Source organism: Microchirus variegatus, assembly GCF_963457635.1.
Source record: "Microchirus variegatus genome assembly, chromosome: 3".
Classification (NCBI taxonomy): Eukaryota; Metazoa; Chordata; class Actinopteri; order Pleuronectiformes; family Soleidae; genus Microchirus; species Microchirus variegatus.
Window position 1 is genome coordinate 35,659,401 of NC_139804.1, and position 25,457 is coordinate 35,684,857.

General features: G+C 41.3%; 1 protein-coding gene across 1 annotated transcript in view; it reads right to left on the bottom strand.

The window, feature by feature from the left end:
• The window catches only part of myo7aa (myosin VIIAa), a gene marked incomplete at its 5' end in the record, with an annotated part of 33,789 nt that extends 20,035 nt beyond the window's left edge, over positions 1-13,754 (bottom strand). Inside the window, 15 exons of the mRNA XM_083886689.1 lie at positions 902-1,008; positions 1,091-1,226; positions 1,367-1,577; positions 1,804-1,946; positions 2,141-2,260; positions 3,165-3,241; positions 3,457-3,541; positions 3,635-3,703; positions 4,848-4,961; positions 5,261-5,403; positions 6,500-6,621; positions 6,712-6,896; positions 9,942-10,094; positions 11,055-11,168; positions 13,650-13,754. Coding sequence (XP_083742815.1) covers positions 902-1,008; positions 1,091-1,226; positions 1,367-1,577; positions 1,804-1,946; positions 2,141-2,260; positions 3,165-3,241; positions 3,457-3,541; positions 3,635-3,703; positions 4,848-4,961; positions 5,261-5,403; positions 6,500-6,621; positions 6,712-6,896; positions 9,942-10,094; positions 11,055-11,168; positions 13,650-13,754 — 1,884 coding nt within the window. The remainder of the gene's footprint in view (positions 1-901; positions 1,009-1,090; positions 1,227-1,366; positions 1,578-1,803; positions 1,947-2,140; positions 2,261-3,164; positions 3,242-3,456; positions 3,542-3,634; positions 3,704-4,847; positions 4,962-5,260; positions 5,404-6,499; positions 6,622-6,711; positions 6,897-9,941; positions 10,095-11,054; positions 11,169-13,649) is intronic.
• Between the last annotated feature and the right edge of the window lie 11,703 nt (positions 13,755-25,457).

Consider the following 25,457-nt stretch of genomic DNA (forward strand, 5'->3'; position numbering starts at 1 on the left):
TACGACATTAGGTTCAGACAGTATATTTGTATTTTCTGTGTTTCGCAGCTAACGAGCTCAGCTGTTTCCTATTTGAAATTAGCAATTAGCATAATTTTACGCACGTACGTAGCCCTGAGATATCTCTGTGAATCACACTAAAACGGAAGAAAACGTAGTGTTCCGGCGTTTCTCTACATAAATATAACTATTAGACAAACTAAATGTATGAGCTCATTAATACACATATAATGCAACTGTGGAAGAGTTTAACACTGTCATACCTTAATGTCCTCTGTGAGCCATTCTGAATTCTGAATATTTTGACATTTTAAGGCATCTGTCTTTACAGAAGTTATTAGCGACATGCCACCCAGTGGTCAGAATGAGGAACTGCAGCAATAAAGTTACACAAGGTTATTGACATTAATCGATAGTAATATCTAATCGTGCCATTATTAGTGTAACTGATGAAGTTATTCATTAATTAAGACAATTATCTGAGCAGAGGGATAACAATCACTGTAAACAATGTGTTTTCTCCCATCTAGTGGACACAATTATGAATTACAGCTACTAAGGTACTACTTTCAGCCAATCCTTTCAAAATAAAATCATAAGTGATCTTAAAAAAGTTTCCTCTTTCTTATTCTTATCTATAAATAATTCATAACCGCACTAAAAGAGATGTTTGTTTACCCACTGATCTACCAGCTTTACTTGATTTTACTTAACAGTTCCTGGGTTTTTTTTCATTCATGCGGCTTTTTGGTTTCATCACTTGACAGTGACATTATTAGTGTTGAAGTAAAAAATAATAATATTTGAATTTTTAAATAATTAATCACAGCAAAATTATATCTAATATCTGTCTACATGTACCAATAATAATAATAATAGTAATAGTAATAATAATAATTACCATAGCAACATCAGCCTGGAAGATTTGTTTGATGAACTTGTTCTTGGAGGAGTGAACGAGCTGGATAATGTCACCATATAAAGTGTCTCTGTTCTTCTCTAGGAAACCTGCAGGACACACACACAGTTTTAGAAATCACTGCTTCTCAAACAATAATATTATTATTGTGTGTGTGTGTGTTTCACTGACCTCTTGTTTCGTAGAAAACCACTCCCGCAAAGTGCTGGATGCCAAATTGCGTCTCATAGTTGTTCTTAGGAGGGATGTAGTTTGTGTTGACTCTGTGCTGAAAGTTGAGCTTGTTCAGCATCGTGGTGTCAGTGCCCTGCAGCAGACACAGCAACAACCACAGACACACAAACAGACGCGTGTTCGTGTTTATTTAAGCACCTGGAATTGAGCTTTTTAACTCTGCGTTTTGTAATCACTGACACTCTGAGTGTCTCTGAGTGCGTACGTTTGTACCTTGGGGAACTTGCTCTCCTCGTCAATGAGCGAGATGATGTTCATGGGTTTGATGGCGATCATGTCCAGGGCGTCCTGGTTGTCGGTGAACTCGATGTGCTGCCAGTTGATGTGCTCCAAGTTGTACTCCTCCTGCTCGAGCTTGAACACGTGGCGCACGAAGAACTGCTGCAGGTTCTCGTTGGCGAAGTTGATGCACAGCTGCTCGAAGCTGCAGGAGGGAGAGAAGTGGCGTGAAAAGACAAGGACGAGGCAGATTTATACTGAGATAATAAGCTGGAACTGCGTGATGGAGCAGAAGGAGAAAAACAGCTTCTTTCTGGTTCCTCAATCAACAAATAATGCAGCAAAAATGGAACCAGAAAAATACTCTGTTTTGAAATGTTGGCATATAATTTAATTAATCTGAATTTATTCTTGTGTGTGTGTGTGTGTACCTGTTGACAGTGAAGTTCTCAAAGCCAAAGATGTCCAACAGTCCGATGGAGCGTCTCAGAATTTTAGGATGTGAGGAGGGAGGTTTGTAAATGGCGGCGTTGATCTTCTCCACGATCCACACGAACAAACGGCCATAAATACCCTGCACACACACACACACACACACACACACACACACACACACACACCACAAAGGTTGCGTTAACGTGCAAAGAAATGCAGCATCCACGTTTCAGAAAGTGCAGGAGAGAAGACAGTGAACCATCTTTACTGACGTGATGATCAATAGCTCAATAAAAGATCAATACAGGACAGCTTGTGTTGATCAGTGTCTACCTTGACAAAAGCGTCCCGCACGTCCAGAGCTTGTTCCTTGCTGAGCGGCGTGGAGACGGTCTCTCCTCTGGTGATCAGAGTCCGACTGGTGAGACAGTTCATCAGGTCCTTACTGTCCACCTGACACAAAGATTTAGTTCCAAACACATCATTGTAAGGACATTTTTTTTTTGACGTGAGGACATTTTAGCTGGTCATCAAAACGTTAAAGGGCATTTTAGGGGTTAAGACCTGGTTGTAGGGTTAGACTTGGGTTTAGACTACGCTTAGGGTTAGGTATGTAGTGGTTGGGTTTAGTGTAAAGGGCTTGGGAATGCATAATGTCTATGAATGTCCTCACAGCTATAGTGAGACCAGTGTGTGGGTGTGTGTGTGTGTTCTTGTACTTGCGGCATACTGAGGACAAGTGAGAGTTTTTAACCAACAAAGTGAGGTCGTTTTTACGGAGTGAGGACATTTTGGCCGGTCCTCCCGTTGTTTTCATTGAAATCACTTCTTTAGGTTGCTATAACATGCTATACTCAATTTGTCAAAAAAAATGTAAAAAAATTTTTTGGGACGAAATAGTATAGTATGACATTTTTGTCAAATTTTTGACCAAAACTTTTTGGTCAAAAAATGTTTCAACTTTTGCATGACATAGTATAGTTTGATTTTTTTTTGGTCAAATTTTGGACCAAATTTTTTTGTCAAAGATGTTTTCAAATTTTGGTCGACATAGTATAGTGTGAACTTTTTATCTAATGTTGAACCAAAAAGAACCTAAAAAGTTTTCCAGCCCTTTGTGCTCTGGGGCTCCACCTGCAGACATTTTATGGTACTGCAACCAGTAGTTCCTTATAGATGTTATTCATGAAGTAGATATTTGTAATTTTGTTGATTTATAAAGTGGAAATGCTGGTCCTCACTTTGTCAGCAACCCAGTCCTCAGTATGCAGCAAGTACAAGAATGTGTGTGTGTGTGTGTGTGTGTGTGTGTGTGTGTGTGTGTGTGTGTGTGTGTGTGTGTGTGTGTGTGTGTCACCTCCAGCAGTGTCGCAGCAGTGGTGAGGTGAGGGCTGCGGACGACCTCACAGGCATCCAGGTTGTCATAGGTACGAGCTGCAGTTAAAAAAATTGATGTTCACTCATTGTTTCTTCATAGGAAAATATTCATCAAATGACTTTCTTATTAAATTAAAACTGATGTTCAGCCCTGTGTGTTGTCTGAAAGTGTGCACCACTCTAACAACACACTCTAACAAAGCCTTAGAGTCAGGACCGTGGGCTAAAATAATAATAATGCATCATTAACAAAGAGAAGTGACCTGTGTTACCTTCATATCTGAGGTTTCCCATGTGTAAAATGGCAGCCAGTAGTTTAGTAATCTCCCAGTTCTCTTTGTCTGTGAACATCAACACCTGCGGAACAGAAAAAGGAGAAAGAGGACAAAACAATCTCCTCACCAGTTTCTCTGTGCCATCTTTTCACCAGTGTGTGGTTTTAGATCTCACCTTCATGGCAGAGCGGATGTTGGAGTATTCCTTCAGGTCATCTCGGCCGTCACACACTGTGCAGTTTCCCTGCGGAGACACACAAGAAGACAAAGATGCGCGGTCAGCTCTGTTAGTGACTCAGTATGTTGTGATTGCGATTAATACATTAGTTTTAGGGAGAGAAACTGAGGCGTTTCAAGTCTTTTCTACTGTATTTAGGAAAGTGATGTGTTGTTTATCTGTCTGCAGCCAGGAACATTTGAGGTGTGAGGTGCAGACAGAGGCAGATTGGCCACAATCGCAATTTTGAGAGGCAAAAAAAAAACTATGTGAGTACAGTAGCACAAAAACAAAAAAAAAACTGCTATACAGAGAAACACAGGGCTGGTAACTGTAGGCCTTAATCAGGATTCAGAATCAGAAAACTTTATTTCTTATATTATGCCTTATGTGGACGTATTTCGTGACGGCTTGAACGTAACAGATGTCTTCATTTATGTTAAAAGTTCACAAACTACAGCTTTAAAGGTGAAGTAAGTAGTTTATAGTGCCATCTAGAGGAGAGGCTGAAATTTACAACAAAGAACTGCTCCTCTGCTCACCCCCTCCCTTCCCTGAGCGCTACGGTGTCCTCAGCCGGTCAAATGTCGTCCTCGTCGTCTTTCTCCGTGTCAGCAGATGAGGTTCGTGAGGCGAGGGAGAGGGCGGAGCTACCGCGGCCGTAGCAAGTAAAGAGACGCTTGTTTTGTTCTCTCGCGTTTGTCCTTACAGGCTCCCGTAGAAACATGGCGTCTCGCTGCTAACAGTGGCTATGCAACCGCGGCCCGTGACCATGTTATTTTACATGACTTTTTGAAACATTACGAAAATGAAACAAAAACTATTATACAGCGACTAGACAATGCAGGAGCACATAATATGTATAAAAAAGTGGATTTTGGGTTATATAAACCCATAAATACTACACAGTGTCCCTTTAACATAAAGCTCCCCTAATAAATTCTACAAGAATCTCAAGAATGTATTTGTGTCTTCATCTCAACATTAGACGGACTTTTCCAGCTGGAGACTGAAGTTTGGAAACCTGTCACTCTCCCTACACCAAGGTCTGTTTTCAGCTTGTTAGCATCTGCTGGTGTACATTTGGTAAAATTGTATCATGGAGGTAAATAAGTAACTCCTGTGTGCTGCGACAGGGAGCGGTGAACCTGTGAGTGTGAGAGTGACTCACCATAGTCAAGTAGGTGTAGTCTGTGGCTTTGCTCAGCCCCAGCTTCTTCTTCTCATCTGCAGTCATTCCCTTCAGCATGCAGTAGAAGACGTGGTAGTTCCTCTCATCATGGGCCTGCACAGAGACAACAACCTGAATCACCTCTGATCAATAAAGGGCCACGCAACGGTTTCTGCTGGCAAGTTCTGACGCATGTAAGCAAACGATTCTCCAAAGTTCCAAAGACAATATAAATATGTATTCCTTAATTATTCCATAATCTATCATTATACACGGTCCAAAAAACTGTGCTTCTTCTCCCAGTTGAGCAACAGCCAAACACTCCCATCACCCTCCAAACACAAAACAACAAAAATGGCTGGTTCCAGCATGGTTACATGAATTAAAAAACATGAATAACTGTGAGTCGTCACCTGTCTGCAGACTCTGGATTTCTCCAGCAGGTACTGCTCTATCTTCGCTCCTTCTATGGCTCCTCTCTTGTTGAAGTGGATGTCGATGTATTTGCCAAAGCGAGACGAGTTGTCATTGCGGATGGTTTTCGCGTTGCCAAAGGCTGCAAGACAAACGAGAGGAATCTGTGATGTGCAACTGACATTTATTCCTTTTTACGTCCTGTTTTATGGCTCTGATCTGTGAATTCCTCGATGGCGCTTCAAAAAATTGATAACACTTTATTTTAACTGGTGCATTTTATGACACAACACAGAAAAGACCGAAGAGCCTGAACCTCAGCTGGGTTTTTATTGTTTCCTGTAAACCTGTATGCTTAATCTAATCTCCTAAAATTTACTATGACGTGTGCTGCTGTGTGTGTGTGTGTGTGTGTGTGTTCTTGTACTTGCGGCATACTGAGGACCAGTGAGAGTTTTTATCCAACAAAGTGAGGTCGTTTTTACGGAGTGAGGACATTTTGGCCGGTCCTCACTTTGTTTTCATTGAAATCACTTTCTTTAGGTTGCTATAACATGCTATACTCAATTTGTCAAAAAAAAATAAAAAAAATTTGGGACGAAATAGTATAGTATGACATTTTTGTCAAATTTTGGACCAAAAATTTTTGGTCAAAAAATGTTTCAACTTTTGCATGACATAGTATTGTTTGACTTTTTTTTGTCAAATTTTGGACCAAATTTTTTTTGTCAAAGATATTTTCAAATTTTGTTCGACATAGTATAGTGTGACATTTTTATCTAATGTTGAACCAAAAAAAAAATCTAAAAGTTTTCCAGCCCTTTGTGCTCTGGGGCTCCACCTGCAGACATTTTATGGTACTGCAACCAGTAGTTCCTTATAGATGTCATTCATGAAGTAGATATTTGTAATTGTGTTGATTTATAAAGTGGAAATGCTGGTCCTCACTTTGTCAGCAACCCGGTCCTCAGTATGCAGCAAGTACAAGAATGTGTGTGTGCGTGTGTGTGTGTGTGTGTCACCTCCAGCAGACGTGTGCTGCTGATCACCCTTGGAAAAGGGATTGTAATCTCAGTGGGTTCTACCTGGTTAAATAAAGGTTAAATAAAAATAAATAAATACGATTGGCGGGTGGATTTGATCGACTCAAGTGTTTAATCTGTGAGAACTGACTATGATGAAAAAGTGATTTTCAAATATCATAAGACTGACAGACATGCAGACATGCAGACAGATACCTTCCAGTATGGGATTGGCCTCCAGCACCTGCTGTTCTATCCAGGAGTGTTGTCCACTGATGGCTGCCAGGAACTGAAGGATGAGTTTGGTGCTCTCCGTCTTCCCTGCTCCAGACTCACCGCTGTGAAGCACGATGAAAGGGTTACAGTTAAAGTCTGATGACCTGATGGTGGCGCTGAATTGGAGAATCTGGACTTTTTTCTTTGCTTACCTGATGATGCAGCACTGATCGCGGTTGTTCCTCTGCATGTTGAAGTAACAGTTGTCAGCGATGGCAAAGATGTGAGGAGGCATTTCGCCGATCTTCTTGTTGGTGTAGAGGCGGATCTGGTCGGCGGTGTAGATCGGCAACAGCTGATAGGGGTTGACGGCCACTAGGATGGAGCCAGTGTACGTCTGGAAGAAGAAGAAGAAGAAGAAGAAGAAGAGTGTAGTGGTTGAGAACTTTTCAAGGTTGATATGAACAGAATGAAGCTGCTGTTACACTAAAGGTAAAGTAGTTTGAGCATTTTCGTTCCATGATCTGTGATGTTTGATGATGTTTTGGAGAGCCAAAAAATGCATTCATCATATAAGTGAATGTACAGGTGTATGAAAAGCAAAATGAACAATTTCATAACTTTATAACAACAGATTAACATTAATCTAAACCAGTAGTTCTCAAAGTGCGGCCAGGGGGCCAATGGCGGCAATGAATTACGGTTGATAGTTTAAATCCAGGAGCTTCTAAGCTTGTTAAATGTTTATTGGACATTACTGGATACAGACCAATAAGTGTAAACTGTACAACTGCAATCTGATTATGAAAATTATTACAAATGGGATTTCTTTCTGTTTTTTTCCCTGTTTTTTTTCCCTTTGGTGGCCCTCAGTCCAACGTTGGGTTCCTAAATTGACCCTCAGGTATCAAAACTTTGAGAACCCCTGATCTAGACAAACATTATACATTTATTTTTGTGAGTAGTAGAATGGCTCAAGATGGCTGCCGCTGTAAATCAAGACCTTTGCCTAAAGTACAGATAAAATACTTATTGCGGAGCTTTAAAAAAAATCTACTTTTATTGGGATTATACACGTATAATATTAATAGTATTAATAATATTTATATTGTTTTATATTAGTAGCGTGCTTAATTATATATTTTGAAGGAATATGAATCAGCAAATTGATATTCTGTAGGTGAAGTGTGAAGTTTGGCAATCATCTCTATCATCTGTGGTCCCTCACAGGTAGACAGGTCAGTTAGTGACGGATCAGTCCATGTAATCTGAGTGAAATGATTAATCCCGTTCACTACAGTATTAAGAGAGCTGCAGCTCCTGTGTTTCAGAAACAGACTCACGGCTGTAATGTGTCGTCGCGTTGCTGAAATTAAGCTTTTCAACGACTTAAAGTGATGATTCAGTGCGTGAAAATCAAGTCAAATACACTGTAAATCAAACGCTTCTTAAACACATCGCGGTCACAGTCACAGTGTGTGCATGTCGGTGGTTGGCGTGGAGGAGGAGGGATGAGGTGACACCGGCCTCGTAGCTCAGATGTTGAGCAACAACAATGAGAGCGTATCAAAGTTCACCACAGGAGAACAGGCGGCCATGTTGAAAAGAAATCAACGAGCACTCAGGCTGCAGCGCTGAGGCCGAAGCGTCAGCGGAACACGACACCGGCACGGCCTCAGCCTTCGAGAAAAACTGCTCTTTTTTTGTTAATCTAATCGTGAACAAATCCATGACTTCTTTCAGTTTCATACAAGACCGACTCTTCAGACGCCGACAACATGCAGACACATGCAGGTGATGTTGCTGTTTTTCAGGCCATGCAGCAGCACATTAGGTCAGATCTCTGTATTTTCTCCAGCCATGCTCGTCCTCTATAGGAGCAGACGACTTACCCGACCACCGCAGTTTGTCTTCAGAGGAAACAGGAAACAGGAAGGAGGATAGAGGAAGGTAAGAGATGATGTGATGAGAGAACAAAGATGCAAGAAACTGAGATGAGAGAGGAAAAGCGGCTAAAAGACAAAGTCTGAGGAAATACAATGTCAGATCGATGTTTCGTGACATGGATAAAGGCTTTAAAGCAGTCCTTAAAGTGATAGATTTAAATGTAGAGGTGTCAGCGTGGACACTAGCCTGAGATGATGGTCTGAAAACATGGCTGCCAACATGACTTTGACCACTTCACAGAAGGTCTGCGGGAACTCAAGAATGTGTTTGACACTTTATCTAAGACTGTAGTTTGTGCACCGCACAGATCACAATAAACTGAACAAAAACTGAAGTCACAAAATACCAAATTTGAACCAAGAGATATTGTAGACTTAAGCAGGTATGAATATTAACCCTATAAGGTACACACCAAGAAAAAAGCAAAGGAAAAATTATTTATTTGCATTTTTTTTATTATTTTATTTACCTATGATAACAATTACCCCACTCGGTAACGCTTTCTTTTACAGTCCCCTAATTACCTGGTATTTAGCTGGTAAATTCATGGTAACACTAAAGTGTTGCTAGGTAATTACCAAGGGTAATAAGATAAGTAAATACAGTGAAACAGTTGCCAAAATACTGGGTAATGCACGGTAATGTACTCGGTAAGTAAAGTAAAACTGTACTGTAAAAGAAAGCCAAGCTTGTTTCCATGTAATTACACACATTTTTAGGGTTAGGTTTGTTAGATTACCCCTTGGGTAAATAGCTAGTAATTAGGGGACTGTAGGTACCTGCTTATTACCAGTTTATAACCCAATAATACACTTACATTTCCCATAGTTTTGCCATAGTTTAGCTGTACATACCTTCTTATTAACAGCAGTAATAACACGCTATAATTAACCAGGTAAATGCCCAGTATTTTGGCAACAGTTTCACTGTATTTACTTTCTTATTACCATTGGTAATTACCTAGTAACACTTTGGTGTTACCATGAATTTACCAGGTAAATACCTGGTAATTAGGGGACTGTAAAAGAAAGCGTTACCCAACACTCAATATATATATATATATATTATTATTATTTTTATTAGAGCCTACAGTATTTCAGATACAGGCCTCTACCAAACTGTTGAGACGTCTGTTCATAATAAACCTGGTTTTCATAATTCATAAACATTCAGAACAAGTCACATTAAGTCTTAGTGAGATATTTCAATGACATATAGTGACTTAAAGTGTGGTCGACCAAATGGTGGAGTAGTACCTTAAAGGGTTAAGGTATTAAGTGAGTCTTTACTTTAGAAACTGTTTTCAGAGAGCACGAGCGTCCGTGTCACAGGACGACGATCCTCAGAGAAGGAGTCGTGTTTGACATCAGTAACTCACACATATAGACTTCAAAAATCCTTCACAATGACTTTAAGTGGACAAAAGGAAGCTGGTGCTCCTAATAAAGAGCTCACCAAGTGACATGTTAGCAGTTACTGTTGTATTAACACTTACATAGATGAGTTTCTCTCTGTATCTGATGAGCAGATTTCGCAGAATTCCCGCCTCGTTGAGGTCACCCAGTCGGATCATGTCCTCCACCCCGTGGATGGAGGTGGGATGCATTGGCTTGATGTTGGTGGCATTTTGGGGGGAGATCCAGTGCTCCTGAAGGGGAAAGAAGATGCAAAAAGTCACATACAATGTCATTTCTGGACAGATGGAGCAGACATGGACTTGGTTTGATGTGGGGTTCCTTTAGATCCTTTTTGCCTGAGGATCCCCAGAAGTCTCTTTAGTGTCCCTGCGTGTGAGCGTGGCTTCTATTATATTGGTGTTCTGGAAAAAAAATCAACACCACCGTCTCTCTAAGTAGACCGTATTATTTAGGTCACCATTTCAGAGCATGTGGAAATCCATCCAGTCCAACACATAACAACACCTATGTAAAACATTCTGAATCTTAAAATATTTTGTTGTTGTTGTTATTACCACTGTTGATTGTCTGACTGTTTCAAATGCTAATGAAGGCTCTGGTTTAGCTGTAGAATTGACTGGTAAACGCTAAAAAAAACTATATTATATAAACAGGGTGGTAAACCCTTGTCTACTGTAGCAATGATTCACTAGAAAAACACAAAATACAATAACTGCTTAATTTCACATGTCAAGTAGCTGATTTTTCCAACATACCAAAATAAACAATTTGATTATAGCATTGTATAGATTATTAATAATTAGAGGTATTATATTATTCAAGAATCAAGCACCCTAATGTCATCATGTTGTTTTTTTTTGACAAACCCAGAGATATATTCAAAATCCAATGACTATTTAATCTATTTAAAAAAAGAGAGCTACTATTTAAAAAGTAGATGTCCAATAGCTCACAGTACAGTATGTAAATTAAAAAATAATGAGAAAAAAAACCAGGATATGTACATATTTATTATTGCACATTATTGTATAATTGTTCTAGCTTTATATGCGGTTCAAATAAACCACCCTTCTCTGAGTCTGTGCTCAAGCCTGTTCTCTAGTCTTTTATTTCCTGAGGAATAGTTTATTTAATTCAAATTGTTTCAGCACAGATGAACCGTAGTTTCTCTTCAAGTATAAAACACTTACATTTCCCTCATCGTCCAACACCTGGATCTGACCCGAGTCACAGAGTTTGACCACCGCTCCGATTGGAACCTCGAACTCTCGTCCGCTCTTCAAGTCCAACCACACATAGTCGCCCTGGGAAAGAAATCAAGAATGAAATCTGAGAACCAGAATCAGGACTGGGACAAGAATGTAGTTAGAATAAAGGGGTTAGAATAAATAACAACTTATACTGTCACGTCATATTAATGACCAGAGTCAGAAAGGAACACCGTTTGGACTAAATGAATGCATGAGTGTGATTGTAAGTTGATTTTCTCTTTCTTTAAGTCTTTCAACTTATTCCTCATTTTATCAATGGAGTGCTTTACCGTGTTTAAGGGAATAAATTAATTAAATGAATGATGCGTGATCTGAAAATCAACCAAGGACGGACGATCTTCTGTAAATCTGAAACACGTACCAGGAGGTTCGAGCCCCGTTTGGAACAACTTTGGAACAAGGGCCTTTCTGCAAGGAGTTTGCATGTTCTCCCCGTGTGTGCGTGGGTTTTCTCCGGGTTCTCCGGCTTCCTCCCACAGTCCAAAAACATGCGATATGGGGATTAGGTGAATTGGTCACTCTAAAATTGACCGTAGGTGTGAGTGTGTGAGTGAATGGTTGTTTGTCTCTATGTGTGGCCCTGCGATGGACTGGCGAACTGTCCAGGGTGTACCCAGCCTATCGCCCAATGTCTGCTGAGATAGGCACAGCACCCCCCGCGACCCTCTGGTGGAGGAAAAAGCGGTAGAAAATGGATGGATGGACGTACCAGGAGGAACGTGCTGATGTGGACAGGAAAGACAGACGATATGAAGGAGAGGACAGAAGACTTCCGAAATTAACTGTTAACGCCTTCTTGACCTTTACTTTACCCCTGAGATACAGATGCAGGAAAGGGAAGGATGAGGCAGTAATGTAAACATAACGGATAACAAAGGAGAAGAAGAGTTTATCAGTGATTGGAGTTTGAGGTTTTCTGAAGTCTGACACAAACACTCACTCATATGTTTGTTTGCAGTTGAAGCAACAAATGAAACATGAAGACAATCCAGCTGAGTGCTGTGTGAAACTGTGGCAACAATTTTAAAGGTCCCCTATTGTGCAAAATCAACTTTTTAATCTTTTAGTACTTATATTTGGGACTCAGTGGGCCATACCAGTCCCCAAAATGTGAAAAAACAAGACTCAATCATGTTTTAGTGGTTCCACTTTGTGTAAGTATAGGCGATAAAACACGCGATGTTTACACCTCCTGACCAAGTGACGACAGTGCGGACATTTCACCGTGAATGTTGGCACCCCGCCAGGCAGAGTACTTCACAGAGTACTTCACAGAGTACTTCACAGAGTACTTCACAGAGTACTTCACAGAGTACTTCACAGAGTACTTCACAGAGTACTTCACAGCTCCACCGTAGCGCCCCCTTGTCCCTGTGAAATACGAGACTGCAGGCGAGGGAGGAAGAGTGGCTGCACAGCGGAGCACAGTGTTTTACACAAAATTTTTGTGTCCAGTGGATATATTATATTTATGAAAAAAATGTTCACAAGCTTCACAAGCCCTTTGTTGTTGATCGTGTATGTAAATTCCTATGCTGGAGGGACACCTTGAACGCACCAGTTACGTGCCTGCAGTTAGCGAGTGGCGTGTGTGGATCGGTGATATGAGGAGCACGCGTTTGAAAGCACTGCAGAAAGATGTAGATGTTGTCCTACATTTCAGGGTCTTTTTCTAGCATGGGAATTTACATACAGAACGCGCCGCGCGGCGCATTAATCGTTTTTCTTCGATTTTTTTATGATCGCGAGAAGCCAAAATTGTGGTCACTCTATGCATTAGGATGAAACGCAGTAACAACAGGTAAACGGACATTACTATGGGGTATATGCAGCGGGGGTTGTGGCGACACTCCCCTGGAAGCAGTGGATGTGTGTTTACCTGGGTCTCATTCACATGTAAATGATCAGGCACAAAACCGAGCGTTCTGAAAAAGGCTGTTTTGGCAGAGTTATTGAACTGCTATTGTGCTTCATCCTTACGATATTTTGACTAAAGCATGACACAGACATGTTCATTAGGGCACCAGGACCTAGTTTAACTTGGGTTAATAGGGTATAATATGGGACCTTTAAACTTTCCAATCTTAAAGTTTGTAGACACACAATTTTCAGCAAACTACCAGCACAGCTCCCTGGTGAATGACCTCAGGAAAAGTTAACCAGGTGACCTTTAACATTGTGCACTGATGCCTCTGTCTAGGTCAAGACATTTACTTTGTGCAAGGACACAAAGACTGCAGCTAACAATTATGATCCGTGACTCTCTCGCACAGATATGTAATTGATGTTTGATGCATGGAACACACACACACAGGTATTTAGTGAAACAAATCCCACTAAAGATATATAATTATGACCCAGGTTGGTGCACCTATTCTTTTAAAGACACTGCACTGACTCTCATTCACTTTGACAGCCTGAACAAAAGCGTTATCCCTATAACCTTAACCATAACCAGTTAATACTAATGACCTGAACTTAAACACACTTGTATATTATTGAGTTGCAGCGTACCGGCAGAAGCGTGCTGGGTTTCGTTGCAGTGTTGATGTTGCGCACCAGAGCCCATTTGGCCTGGTCTTTTTCATAAAGTTCCACATAGTCTCGACGTTTGTACATCTTCACCTCAGACACGGTATAATATCAGACTGTAAAAAAGATCAACGGATGTTTGCGTTATCTCTGTTTCCTCTGGTTCTTCCCACAAAATGTGCGGACAGTTCCCGAACATCCATCCAATAATTCTCAGGTTAGTTCCTCAGGGTTAGTGCAGCAGGTAAAAACGCCGCTATGTTCATAGTCTTCACGGTTCATCACAGCGGATCACAGGCACGTTTTACGCCCTCTGTTTTGTCTTCTCTGGGTTCATCTCGGAAAAAGTTGAAGTTTCCTTAAAATGATGCTCCAAAACAGGATGTCATGAAGAACAGGTCCAGGATCAGACTTCTTAGATTCTCACAATTTTGTCCACTCTTTCCTGTCAACAAAATCTAAAATAAATAATGAAATATACATTTGAAAATGTATAAAATAAAAAAGAAACAAAAAGCACCTTCTGCCTCCCGTCAGATCAGTGTGAACTTCTACTGCAGTAACTGTCCCTCCTTCTCTATCTCTCTCTCTCTCTCTCTCTCTCTCACTTTGTTAACCCACAACCTCTCCTGTCGCCCATGGCAACAAGATGTCACTTCCACCTCAGGTGTGTCCCATGGTGTTGGATTTCTGTATGGATAAATACACCGTGGGCTCTTCTTGCAGTGTAAATTCTACAGATTATGCAGGATGAAGGAACACCGGAGGACAATGTCTCAATAACCTGGTGTCAAATTTTAACCCAATTTTTTGTTTTCCCATTCCATCAGGATGAGCAGGTCGGTGAAGCCAAACGTACAGTTCAGGTCACCACAGAAGAAGTATAATTAAACTCAACTCGACGTAAAGAAAGAGCTCCAACCTTTCTGAAGACTTTATGACTTTAAGACTTTGCTTTCAACCTTCACACACAAATCAAATGAGCCGATAAATAAGCTGATGAAAACCCACTTTAGGAGATTACCTCAATAAAGGTTATATATTATATAAAAAATAACAGAAACACAGGACGCAAAAAATAGCATTTCCAAAGAAAAGAATCAGGAATGATCGATTATTGAGGACTAAATAAGTGTTAAGTGGCTGTGTTGAGAATTACTATGACACAGACAGGATGTGATTCAGAATGTAGATATTCCTGTTTCGGGGCAGTACCTATGTTCCCTGGGTCTTATGTTCCCCGGGTCTTATGTTCTCCGATTGGGTAGCATGACTTAAAAAAAAAAAGGGTCCTATGTTCCCCGTTTTTCCCCAAAAAAGGTCCTATGTTCCCCATTTTGTATGTGAACTTTCACCCAAAAGAACCTGGGGACCGTATCTATGTTCCCCTGGTCCTATGTTCCCCGCTTTGTATGTGACAGGGGAACATAGGACCCTTTCTCTAACCCTTATCCTAACCCTACCCTTTTTCAAAAAAAGGGTCCTATGTTCCCCTGTCACATGCAAAGTGGGGAACATAGGACCTTTTGGGGGAAAACGGGGAACATTAGTACGACCCCCACGTCTTCTTATCATTGTGACTGATATGGGGGTCGTACTTATGTTCCCCGGGTCCTATGTTCCCCGTTTTTCCCAAAAATGGTCCACTTTGTATGTGACAGGGGAACATAGGACCCTTTTTTTGAAAAAGGGTAGGGTTAGGGTTAGGGTTAGAGAAAGGGTCCTATGTTCCCCGGCGGTCACATACAAAGTGGGGAACATAGGACCAGGGGAACATAGATATGGTCCAGGGGTCCCCTGATATTCCCGCATGGGGGTCGTACCTATGTTCCCCGGGTCCTATGTTCCCCGTTTTTCCAAAAACGGTCCTATGTTCCCCACATTGTATGTGACAGGGGAACATAGGACCCTTTTTTTGAAAAAGGGTAGGGTTAGGATTAGGGTTAGAGAAAGGGTCCTATGTTCCCCGGCGGTCACATACAAAGCGGGGAACATAGGACCAGGGGAACATAGATACGGTCCCCTGATATTCCCGCATGGGGGTCGTACCTATGTTCCCCGGGTCCTATGTTCCCCACTTTGTATGTGACAGGGGAACATAGGACCCTTTTTTGAAAATGGGTAGGGTTAGGGTTAGGGTTAGAGAAAGGGTCCTATGTTCCCCGGTCACATACAAAGCGGGGAACATAGGACCCGGGGAACATAGATACGGTCCCCTGATATGCTAGCATGCTGCTGTTAGCATTTAGCTTGAATATAGGCCGTGTGGATTTGACTCAAACTTTTCCTTGTGAAGACATATTAGCGGGTCCTCACAACTTTAAAAGTTTGACGGTTAAGACTTGGTTATAGGGTCAGGGTTAGAACTGGGTTTAGGTTAAAGGTTTAGACTTTACTTTACTTGTGACAAGGAAAAGCATTATGTTGAGTCCTCACTAAGAACACTGTACAAGAATGGGGACCGTACCTATGTTCCCCGGGTCCTATGTTCCCCGCTTTGTATGCGACCGGGGAACATAGGACCCTTTCTCTAACCCTAACCCTAACCCTAACCCTAACCCTTTTTCAAAAAAAGGGTCCTATGTTCCCCTGTCACATACAAAGTGGGGAACATAGGACCTTTTTTGGAAAAACGGGGAACATAGGACCCGGGGGAACATAGGTACGACCCCCAAGAATGTACGTATGTGTGTGTTACGTACTGTATGTGTCAGTTAAATGAAGTAAATACCCTGTCTGGCAAAGTGAGCCACCTGAACATTACACCACCATGCACCTGTCATTCTGTACACACACACACACACACAAACACACAAAGCTATCCTTCTAAGGACTCCCATTGACCAAAACAAAGCCTTATCCTTAACCATAACCACAACCGTAAACTTAACCAGTTCCTCAGAAATGAGGTTCTGCCTCATTAGAACCAGGTTTCGGACTATTGGTCCTGACAAGGTCAGTGTTTATGCCAGGGAATGTCCTAATGAGGTAACAAATACAAGCTCACGCACGCACACACGCACACACACACAGATCAAAGCGAGCCGGGCCAGTAGCAAACTATCAGGAACCACGTGTTGAATTATTTAACGTGGACGATCTGTTCGGTGTCTGTCGTCTCGTCTACTTTGTTTTCTATTTGTCTCTTTTTCTTCATCTTTTCTGCCCTCTCATCATTAACAAACATTCCCTTTAATTAAGTTTCATTTCCAGTGAATGTACTGATGCCATATACTGATGAATAGATGGATGAACTCTGCAGTTCTGAAGTCTTTACAATGGCTTCCTGTGTATCAAAGAATTGACTTCAAAATACTATTGTTGGTCTACAAAGCGCTGAATGGTTTAGGGCCAAAATACATCTCTGATCTTCTGCTTAGCTACGAACCATCCAGAACTCTCAGATCATCTGGGACAGGTCTGCTCTGTGTCCCCAGAGTCAGAACTAAACATGGAGAAGCAGCGTTCAGTTTCTATGCACCATATATCTGGAACAAACTCCCAGAAAACTGTAGGTCTGCTGAAACTCTCACCTCTTTTAAATCAAGAGTGAAGACTTTTCTGTTTGCCGCTGCATTTCAGTAATTTCCAATACTGCACTGTAACCTCTATTCCTTATATATACTCTTGATTTCATTTTTTATCTTTTTATTTTATTTGTATCTATTTTATTTTTTAATCTTAATCTTTAAATTTTACCTGCTTGTTTTTATTTTGATGTTATATCTGATTTTATAAATGTCTCTTTTCTATGCTTTTTAATGCTTTATGTAAAGCACTTTGAATTACCTTGTTGTTGAAATGTGCTATACAAATAAACTTGCCTTGCCTTGCAGTCAAATGACTTTTCTCATTGTTCGTGTATCTGTTACCTAAAGACAACGTGTGGTCTAGTCACTGACAATCCATCACTCAATGTGGCACAAAACAGACACAACATGATCGCAAAAGTAGAGCTGCTCATCAAACATGACAACAAGGTTTTTTGATTTCCAGTAAGAAACAACTGCTTGTGATGTCACTCATACAGTAAGAATATGAACTCCCATTTCGGAGACCACGTTGAGGTTATGCAACCGCTGAGCTCCAGTCAAGCTCCTATTGGACAATATTATCTGTCAATCACACTGATTTCCACTCATGTACTTAATCATCCACTTTACTCCAACATAGGAACATAATTTACACAAATGACATCACGTGCAATTGAAGAAAACCTGAAACTGGCAATTTAGACAATTAACTCCTCAGGAAAATGTTCACTGAGTCGCCCCCCGGTGGCTAAATAGTTTATTCTCGTTTCCTGGTTGTTCTCAGAACAGACCAGGAAGACCACATACATTTATTTTATATACGGTCTGCATGCATTCTACATGAAAATGCTTCTCTCCTTGGCTCAACATGTCTGATAACATTTCTCCTCTCACGGCCGTCAGCCTCAGAAAGTTAGTTTAATAGAGTTTCACGGGGCTTTAGAGGCTTTTTACACAAGTAATTTAAAGATCAATGAAGCCCTGAGGACAAACAACCAGACACTGAAGCAGACTCTCTGACCCATTTAATACAGCGGTTTGTTTTTCTGCACCGAGGCTCAGGAGTATGAGTGTAACGCAAAAAATAAATGAATAAATAAATCTAGTCAGGAACTCAGCTTTCAAATCAGATTTTATTCTATTCAACACGAATCAAGATTCAGTTTAAAGTCAAAGCAGCAGCCAAGGTAATATATTAGGTATTAAAGGGACACTGTGTAGTATTTATGGGTTTATATAACCCAAAATCCACTTTTTTATACATATTATGTGCTCCTGCATTGTCTAGTCGCTGTATAATAGTTTTTGTTTCATTTTCGTAGTGTTTCAAAAAGTCATGTAAAATAACATGGTCGCGGGCCGCGGTTGCATAGCCACTGTTAGCAGAGAGACGCCATGTTTCTACCGGAGCCTGTAAGGACAAACGCGAGAGAGCAAATCAAGCGTCTCTTTACTTGTAGCGGAAGTCCCGCCTCCTCTCTCTCCGCTTCGTCTGCTACGGCCGCGGTAGCTCGCCCTCTCCCTCGCCCTCTCCCTCGCCCTCTCCCTCACCCTCTCCCTCTCCCTCGCCCTCTCCCTCTCCCTCTCCCTCTCTCTCGCCCTCTCCCTCCCCCTCTCTCCCTCTCCCTCGCCCTCTCCCTCTCCCTCGCCCTCTCCCTCTCTCTCGCCCTCGCCCTCTCCCTCGCCCTCTCTCTCTCCCGCCCACTCCCGCTCCCCCTCTCCCTCTCTCCCTCGCCCTCTCTCTCTCGCCCTCTCCCTCTCCCTCGCCCTCTCCCTCTCCCTCGCCCTCTCTCCCTCACCCTCTCACTCTCTCTCTCCCTCTCCCCCTCTCGCCCTCTCCCTCGCCCTTGCCCTCTCCCTCTCCTTCTCCCTCGCCCTCTCCCTCCCCCTCTCTCCCTCGCCCTCTCCATCGCCCTCTGTCTCACCCTCTCCCTCTCCCTCTCCCTCTCTCTCGCCCTCTCCCTCTCTCCCTCGCCCTCTCTCTCGCCCTCTCCCTCTCCCCTTCTCCCTCTCTCCCTCGCCCTCTCTCTCTCGCCCTCTCCCTCACGCTCTCCCTTGCCCTCTCCCTCTCTCCCTTGCCCTCTCCCTCTCTCCCTCTCCCTCTCCCTCTCTCCCTCTCCCTCTCCCTCTCCCCCTCTCTCCCTCTCTCCCTCTCTCCCTCTCCCTCTCGCCCACTCCCTCTCTCCCTCTCTCCCTCTCTCCCTCTCCCTCTCGCCCACTCCCTCTCCCTCTCCCTCTCCCCCTCTCCCCCTCTCTCCCTCTCTCCCTCTCTCCCTCTCCCTCTCTCCCTCTCCCTCTCTCCCTCTCCCTCTCGCCCTCTCTCCCTCTCCCTCGCCTCACGAACCTCATCTGCTGACACGGAGAAAGACGACGAGGACGACATTTGACCGGCTGAGGACACCGTAGCGCTCACGGAAGGGAGGGGGTGATCAGAGGAGCAGTTCTTTGTTGTAAATATCAGCCTCTCCTCTAGATGGCACTATAAACTACTTACTTCACCTTTAAGAAAGAAATGTTTTATTTAAGTTAGTAAAAGGAAAATTATCCATGAATTGACTTTGACCTGTTGAGCTGATTTGTGACCTTATGTTATTGAGTATTATAATTATTGTTGATGTAATAGTGAGGACAGATTGAGGGAGAAGGTCTTCCACACACACAGTCAGTGACAGAGACAAGTGTCAGTGATGTCATGTCCACGCTCTGCCTGTGGTGAATGGGCGTGTGCTCGCTTCACCATCTCTTTCGTGGGCTAAATAATTCAGGTCAGACATGAGCCAAGTATTCACTTACAGGCTGCTGGTGTCACTGCTGTGTGGAGGGAGGTAACAAACCACGCAGCAGTGAGGACACATGAAGCTCCTACGTTTTCCTCATGGTTCAAATGAACCACAAAGTCTGATGAATCAGCATGAATCACAATGGCGCCACTTATACTTATACATGCCTTTGCTTCGTTCCCTGTCATCTACCGTTTACACTATAATTCAGACAGTTATCCTGTGTGCAGACGTATTCTGTCCTGTGTGGTTGTATGTTTCTGTGAGTGGCATTGTTCAACATGGTGACACCGTTATTAATTTGAATAAATACGGATTTAAAACAAAGAATAATCTTCCAAATATTCTGGAAACCTGCTGATCACACACAGTACCATGCTATGTCTCCAGGTATTGACTCTGCTTTTACTATAGGAAAGATGGTGGAGAGTTGCACACAGGCCAAAACCCTTTGTACACTCTTAGAAATAAGGGTTCTAAAAGGGTTCTTCTACAAGGGATGAGGTTCTACCTGGAACCATTTGCTTCTGAAAAACCCTTTCCCTTTTGATCCATAGAACCATTTAAAACCCCTTTCCTGAATAAAGGGTTTTAAAAGGGTTCTTGGTGGAACCCTCCAAAAGTGAAACACGACAACTGACATAATACAGTATACAGACATAATGTGACAGTTGTTCTGTCTTCTGTGGGTTTTTACACAAGTTAGAATTCTTAATTTGTCTTCTGGTGCATGAATATATTTTCAGGTTAAACTTTTACCATCCAGTGTGTAAGAACAAGGTGGAATCTAATGATGAGACAGCAGCTCTCACAATAAGAGACCGTCACATTTCAGTATCAGAAAAGCGCCATGAAGGTAGAATACTAGACATGATGTCAATCATTTAAAGGTGCATTATGTAATAAATATAAAGCAACTGGCCATAAAATTCTCCTAATATGTCACAGAGACTCAGGAATAATGTTCATATAACAAACTGAACTCACCAACAACAACAACAGTACAGACAAAATATTTGCATTAAAAAAATATTTTGCAGACTGCAAATCATGATATGTTTTGGCATGTTGCGCCACCTACCGACCTGCCATCTACCAATCATTGCAGTCAGTAGATTCTCAGCTGCCGAGCAACCACGGGTTGCCAGTTACGTCAGAAAACGAAAACCTAAAAGACCTCGGTATTTTGAATTTGAATGTAGTAACCGTTTTTTGGCCACATTCTTACATATGGCACCTTTAAGTTTGAAGCTTCTCTCTGGTTGGTTTGTCAATTTAAGCTGATGTAGAAAACTGGCGGCACAAAACAGTGACCTCCGTAAAAGCTCTTGTACATATAAAAGTATAAAACCCTTGTTAAAAGTGACACACTGCACCTTTAAATGTGTGCATGGACATATGTGGCTCACGCTCTCATAACTGCAGCGTCTTGTTTCCCTCAGTGTGTAACATGTTTACTACAAGTAACATGAGCTCATCACATCAGCAGGGATGAGAAAGAGGGAGAGAGTCTGCCCCCTGCTGGTGTTTATGAAAGCCTCCATCAGCAGGTTCCATTAACCAGCAGCAGAGAGCACTTCAAAAATATTTTATTTCCACGGGAATAAAACAGCCACTGAAACAACATTTCAATTAAAAACGAGGATAATCCAATTATCCGGGAGCATTTGGAGGCAGGAAGCAGCTGCGACAGCTCAGCTCATTTGCATTTAGATGGATCAAATCAAAGGTCAGAGGGCGAGAGACCGTGTCAGACTAACACCGCGCTTATTTATGACTGAATAAAGTCGTCCATAAAAACACAAGACTGCTTTTTCTGCTTCGGTGAACAAATAACATTAACATTTTGTCTTTACAGCAAGAGCCCTGAGATGAGGATATTATGTTATTATATATCAGAATATTTTTAGGACATTAAATTGATTCTCTGACATAGTCAGTGATGAAAGAAACCCTTTAATTGAGTAAATGTAATAACAGTACACCTCGTCATGGATTAAAACTCTTAATTAAGTGGAAATGAGCAGATTAACCAGCGTCAGTGATGCTGTTGACAGACGCCTGACTTTACCTTAGTGAGGGAGTTGTATCTGTAGCTGAGCTGCCGCTCATTCACCTCACAGTCCTCCAGCGGCCAATCGCAATCCCCCTTGTTCACTGTTGTTGCCATGTTCAACAAATGTCCTTAAATGTTGTATCTTCAAGTGTCAACATGACAAAAAAAAACATTTCTAATTTGTTCTCATCCATTTCTTCTTTCAGCATCTTTCAATAACCTCCATAGATGTTTCCGAGCGTTGATCATGACAACAGGTGGTGTGTCAATGTGTGTGTGAGAGAAAAGATACAGCGGCAGCACAGTTTTAAATCACACACACACACACACACACATACTACCTGTCAATAAATACACTCTGTTGTTTAAGCAGTGTAGAGAGAAAAACTCACTCTCAGAGAGTGTGTTTGTGTGTGTGTGTGTGTGTGTGTGTGTGTGTGTGTGTGTGTGTGTTTTATTGGCTCGACCCATTTGGGCCTCCACAGAGGGGGAGGACTTGTCAGAGTTGATTAGTTGATCAGAAAGGCTGACAAGTTCAACAACGCATTAACTGGGTATGAAAACACGCACACACACACACACACACACACACACACACACACACACACACACACACATTCTTGTACTTGCTGCATACTGAGGACTGGTTTGCTGACAAAGTGAGGACCAGCATTTCCACTTTATAAATCAACACAATTACAAATATCTACAAAGAACTAGTGGTTGCAGTACCATGAGATGTCTGCAGGTGGAGCCCCAGAGCAAAATGGGCTGGAAAACTTTTTCGATTTTTTTTTTTTTTGGTAATTTTTGGTCCAAAATTTGACAAAAACGTCATACTATACTATGTCTTCCAAAATGAAAAAAAAAATGAAAAAAAAATTTGAACTTTTTTTTGAAAAAAAGATTTAAAACACATTTGAAAAAAAAAAAAAAAAAAAAATGTTGGTCTAAAATTTGACAAAAAAGTCAAACTATACTATGTCTTCCAAAATGTGAAAAAAAAAATTTGAAAAAAAAAGTGAACTTTTTTTTTGAAAAAAATATTAAAAAAAACATTTTTGAAAGAAAAATTGGGGGAAAAAAAATTGAAAAAAAAAATTGAACTTTTTTTGGGAAAAAAACATTAAAAAACATTTGGAAAAAAAATTCCCCCCAATTTTTTTTTTGAATTTTTACAAATTGAGTATAGCATGTTATAGCAACCTAAGGAAGTTATTTCAATGAATACAAAGCGAGGACCGGCCAAAATGTCCTCACTCCGTAAAAATGTCCTCACTTTGTTGGTTAAAAACCCTCACTGGTCCTCAGTATGCTGCAAGTACAAGAACACACACACACACACACACACACACACACACATTCTTTTTTTTGAAGTAGCAGCTGTTGAATCCTCTTAAGTCAAACACTGACAAGCACTACACAATTGTAAGGCACGGAAATAAAACCAAATCAGTGTGTATATGTGTGTGTGTGTGTGTGTGTGTGTGTGTGTGTGTTTGTGAGGACATTTCGGCTGGTCGACTGTACTTTCAAGGGCTTTTTTTCAGGGTTAAGACCTGGTTTTAGGGTTAGGCTAAAGGTTTGAGTTAGGCACTTAGTTGTGATGGTTAAGATTAGGGTTTAAGGGGATAGGGAATGCATGGAAAACCAGTGTGTGTGTGTGTGTGTGTGTGTGTGTGTGTGTGTGTGTGTGTGTGTGTGTGTACCTGCTGTAGAATGACCATGGTTCTGGTTTCTGTGCTTACAGTCGGACATCAGCAGTCACCTGTGGACCCTGAAACACACACACACACAGACAACAATATTATATGTTTATACAACACATCACATCACATCACATCACATAACATTTACTATACAGACAGTTTGACTTTCCGTCACATGATTCCAATACAAATGGCAGCGATCGCAGATATTTACACAGACATAAAAACAACAAAGCCGACGGTGACCTGAGACTTTTAAACATGATCAAAGAAAAAAAAACGAGCTCATTAAAACGCTCAACTCACAGTAAATGAGACGTTAGAGCTAATGGGATCCATACAAAACACTACAGGTAACTGTGTGTGTGCATGTGTTATTCATTAAGGACATATTTAAGCTGCTCATTTGTGGTATTTCCTGGGGTTAAGGTTAGTGTCTTAGCCTCGGTAAGTCTTCCTTGATCTTTTTGACGTTTTGTTTTTGACAGAGAAGTCATAAAGAAGACGAGAAACTTTGAAAAGTTAACTTTTAACACAAAACATTTGGGGTTCAGTGCACAGAGTTAGTCCCACGACAAGAATAAAACCAGGGAAAGACACATAAACAAAAAACAAACAGAACCTTCTGTCAGTGTCTTCAGTTGAAACGTTAATTTTGTTGTTTGCTATCATCTTAAAAAGCAGTATCATTGTAATATATAATGGTATAAAATGTATCCCTGTTTTGGATAGAAATATTGTAAACTTTATGGAGATGTTTGTTTGGACACGTGAGCAGAAACTGGTCAGATTTTGGTCGTATGTTTGTCACTGAACTCTAAAAATGACTTAGAATAATAGAGTAATGCCATTTTCCTGGTTTTCTTTCAGGACAGTGACAAAGAAGCAAAAACAAACCTTTAAAAACGGTGCATGGTCAGTATTTCATTTTCATTTTATGACCTGTGTCGTTACATACGTTCCCCCGATGTTTTAATATATTGTGTTTGCATCCTAGTCCTCGTTAATATATGAAACCCGTGTGTACGCGTGTGTGACTCAAGCGCAGTAAATTATTCACTCTTTCATTATCCAGCTTTATTTGGATCATTCGACCTCTGACACTGAGCAGCAGTGGCAGCTGCCTGTTCAGACGGTGAGAACTCTTTGAAAGCAAAAGTCAAACCTGAAGAGAAGTTCCCCTCGGGAGGTTTCACCTCACTCGCAGCATTTCAGACCTTTAAAAAAAAAAACTACTACGACAGGAGCTGGAACTTTGCCTCTGACGAGTGGTGAACTTTCCCCACAGACGTCAAGCTGAGCCAAACATCACAGGATTTATCCGAACTATAAATCAATCAATGAATTATAGAGAGAAAATACAGAGGTCTTGAAGTATATAATATGTATAATATAAGTATTTGTTGTTATATGTTTCATTTTTTGCACACATAACAAAATTCCTCAGCTCCACTCCGTTCACATGACCTGGTTTATACAGTAAAAACTGTATTTCTGACTTTCCTCCAAGTACCACCAGGGGAAGCTCACGTACCACTGGTGGTACATGTACCACAGTTTGAGAGCCAAGGTTTTAGACAATTTAAATAAAAAAAGATTATACCCAATTTAAATAAATGTCAGACTGACTAACACACATTGATTTGGGAAATGATGACTCATGGGTTATTGTCTCAAGGAAAAAGAAAACTCATTATTACAGATACTCAAAT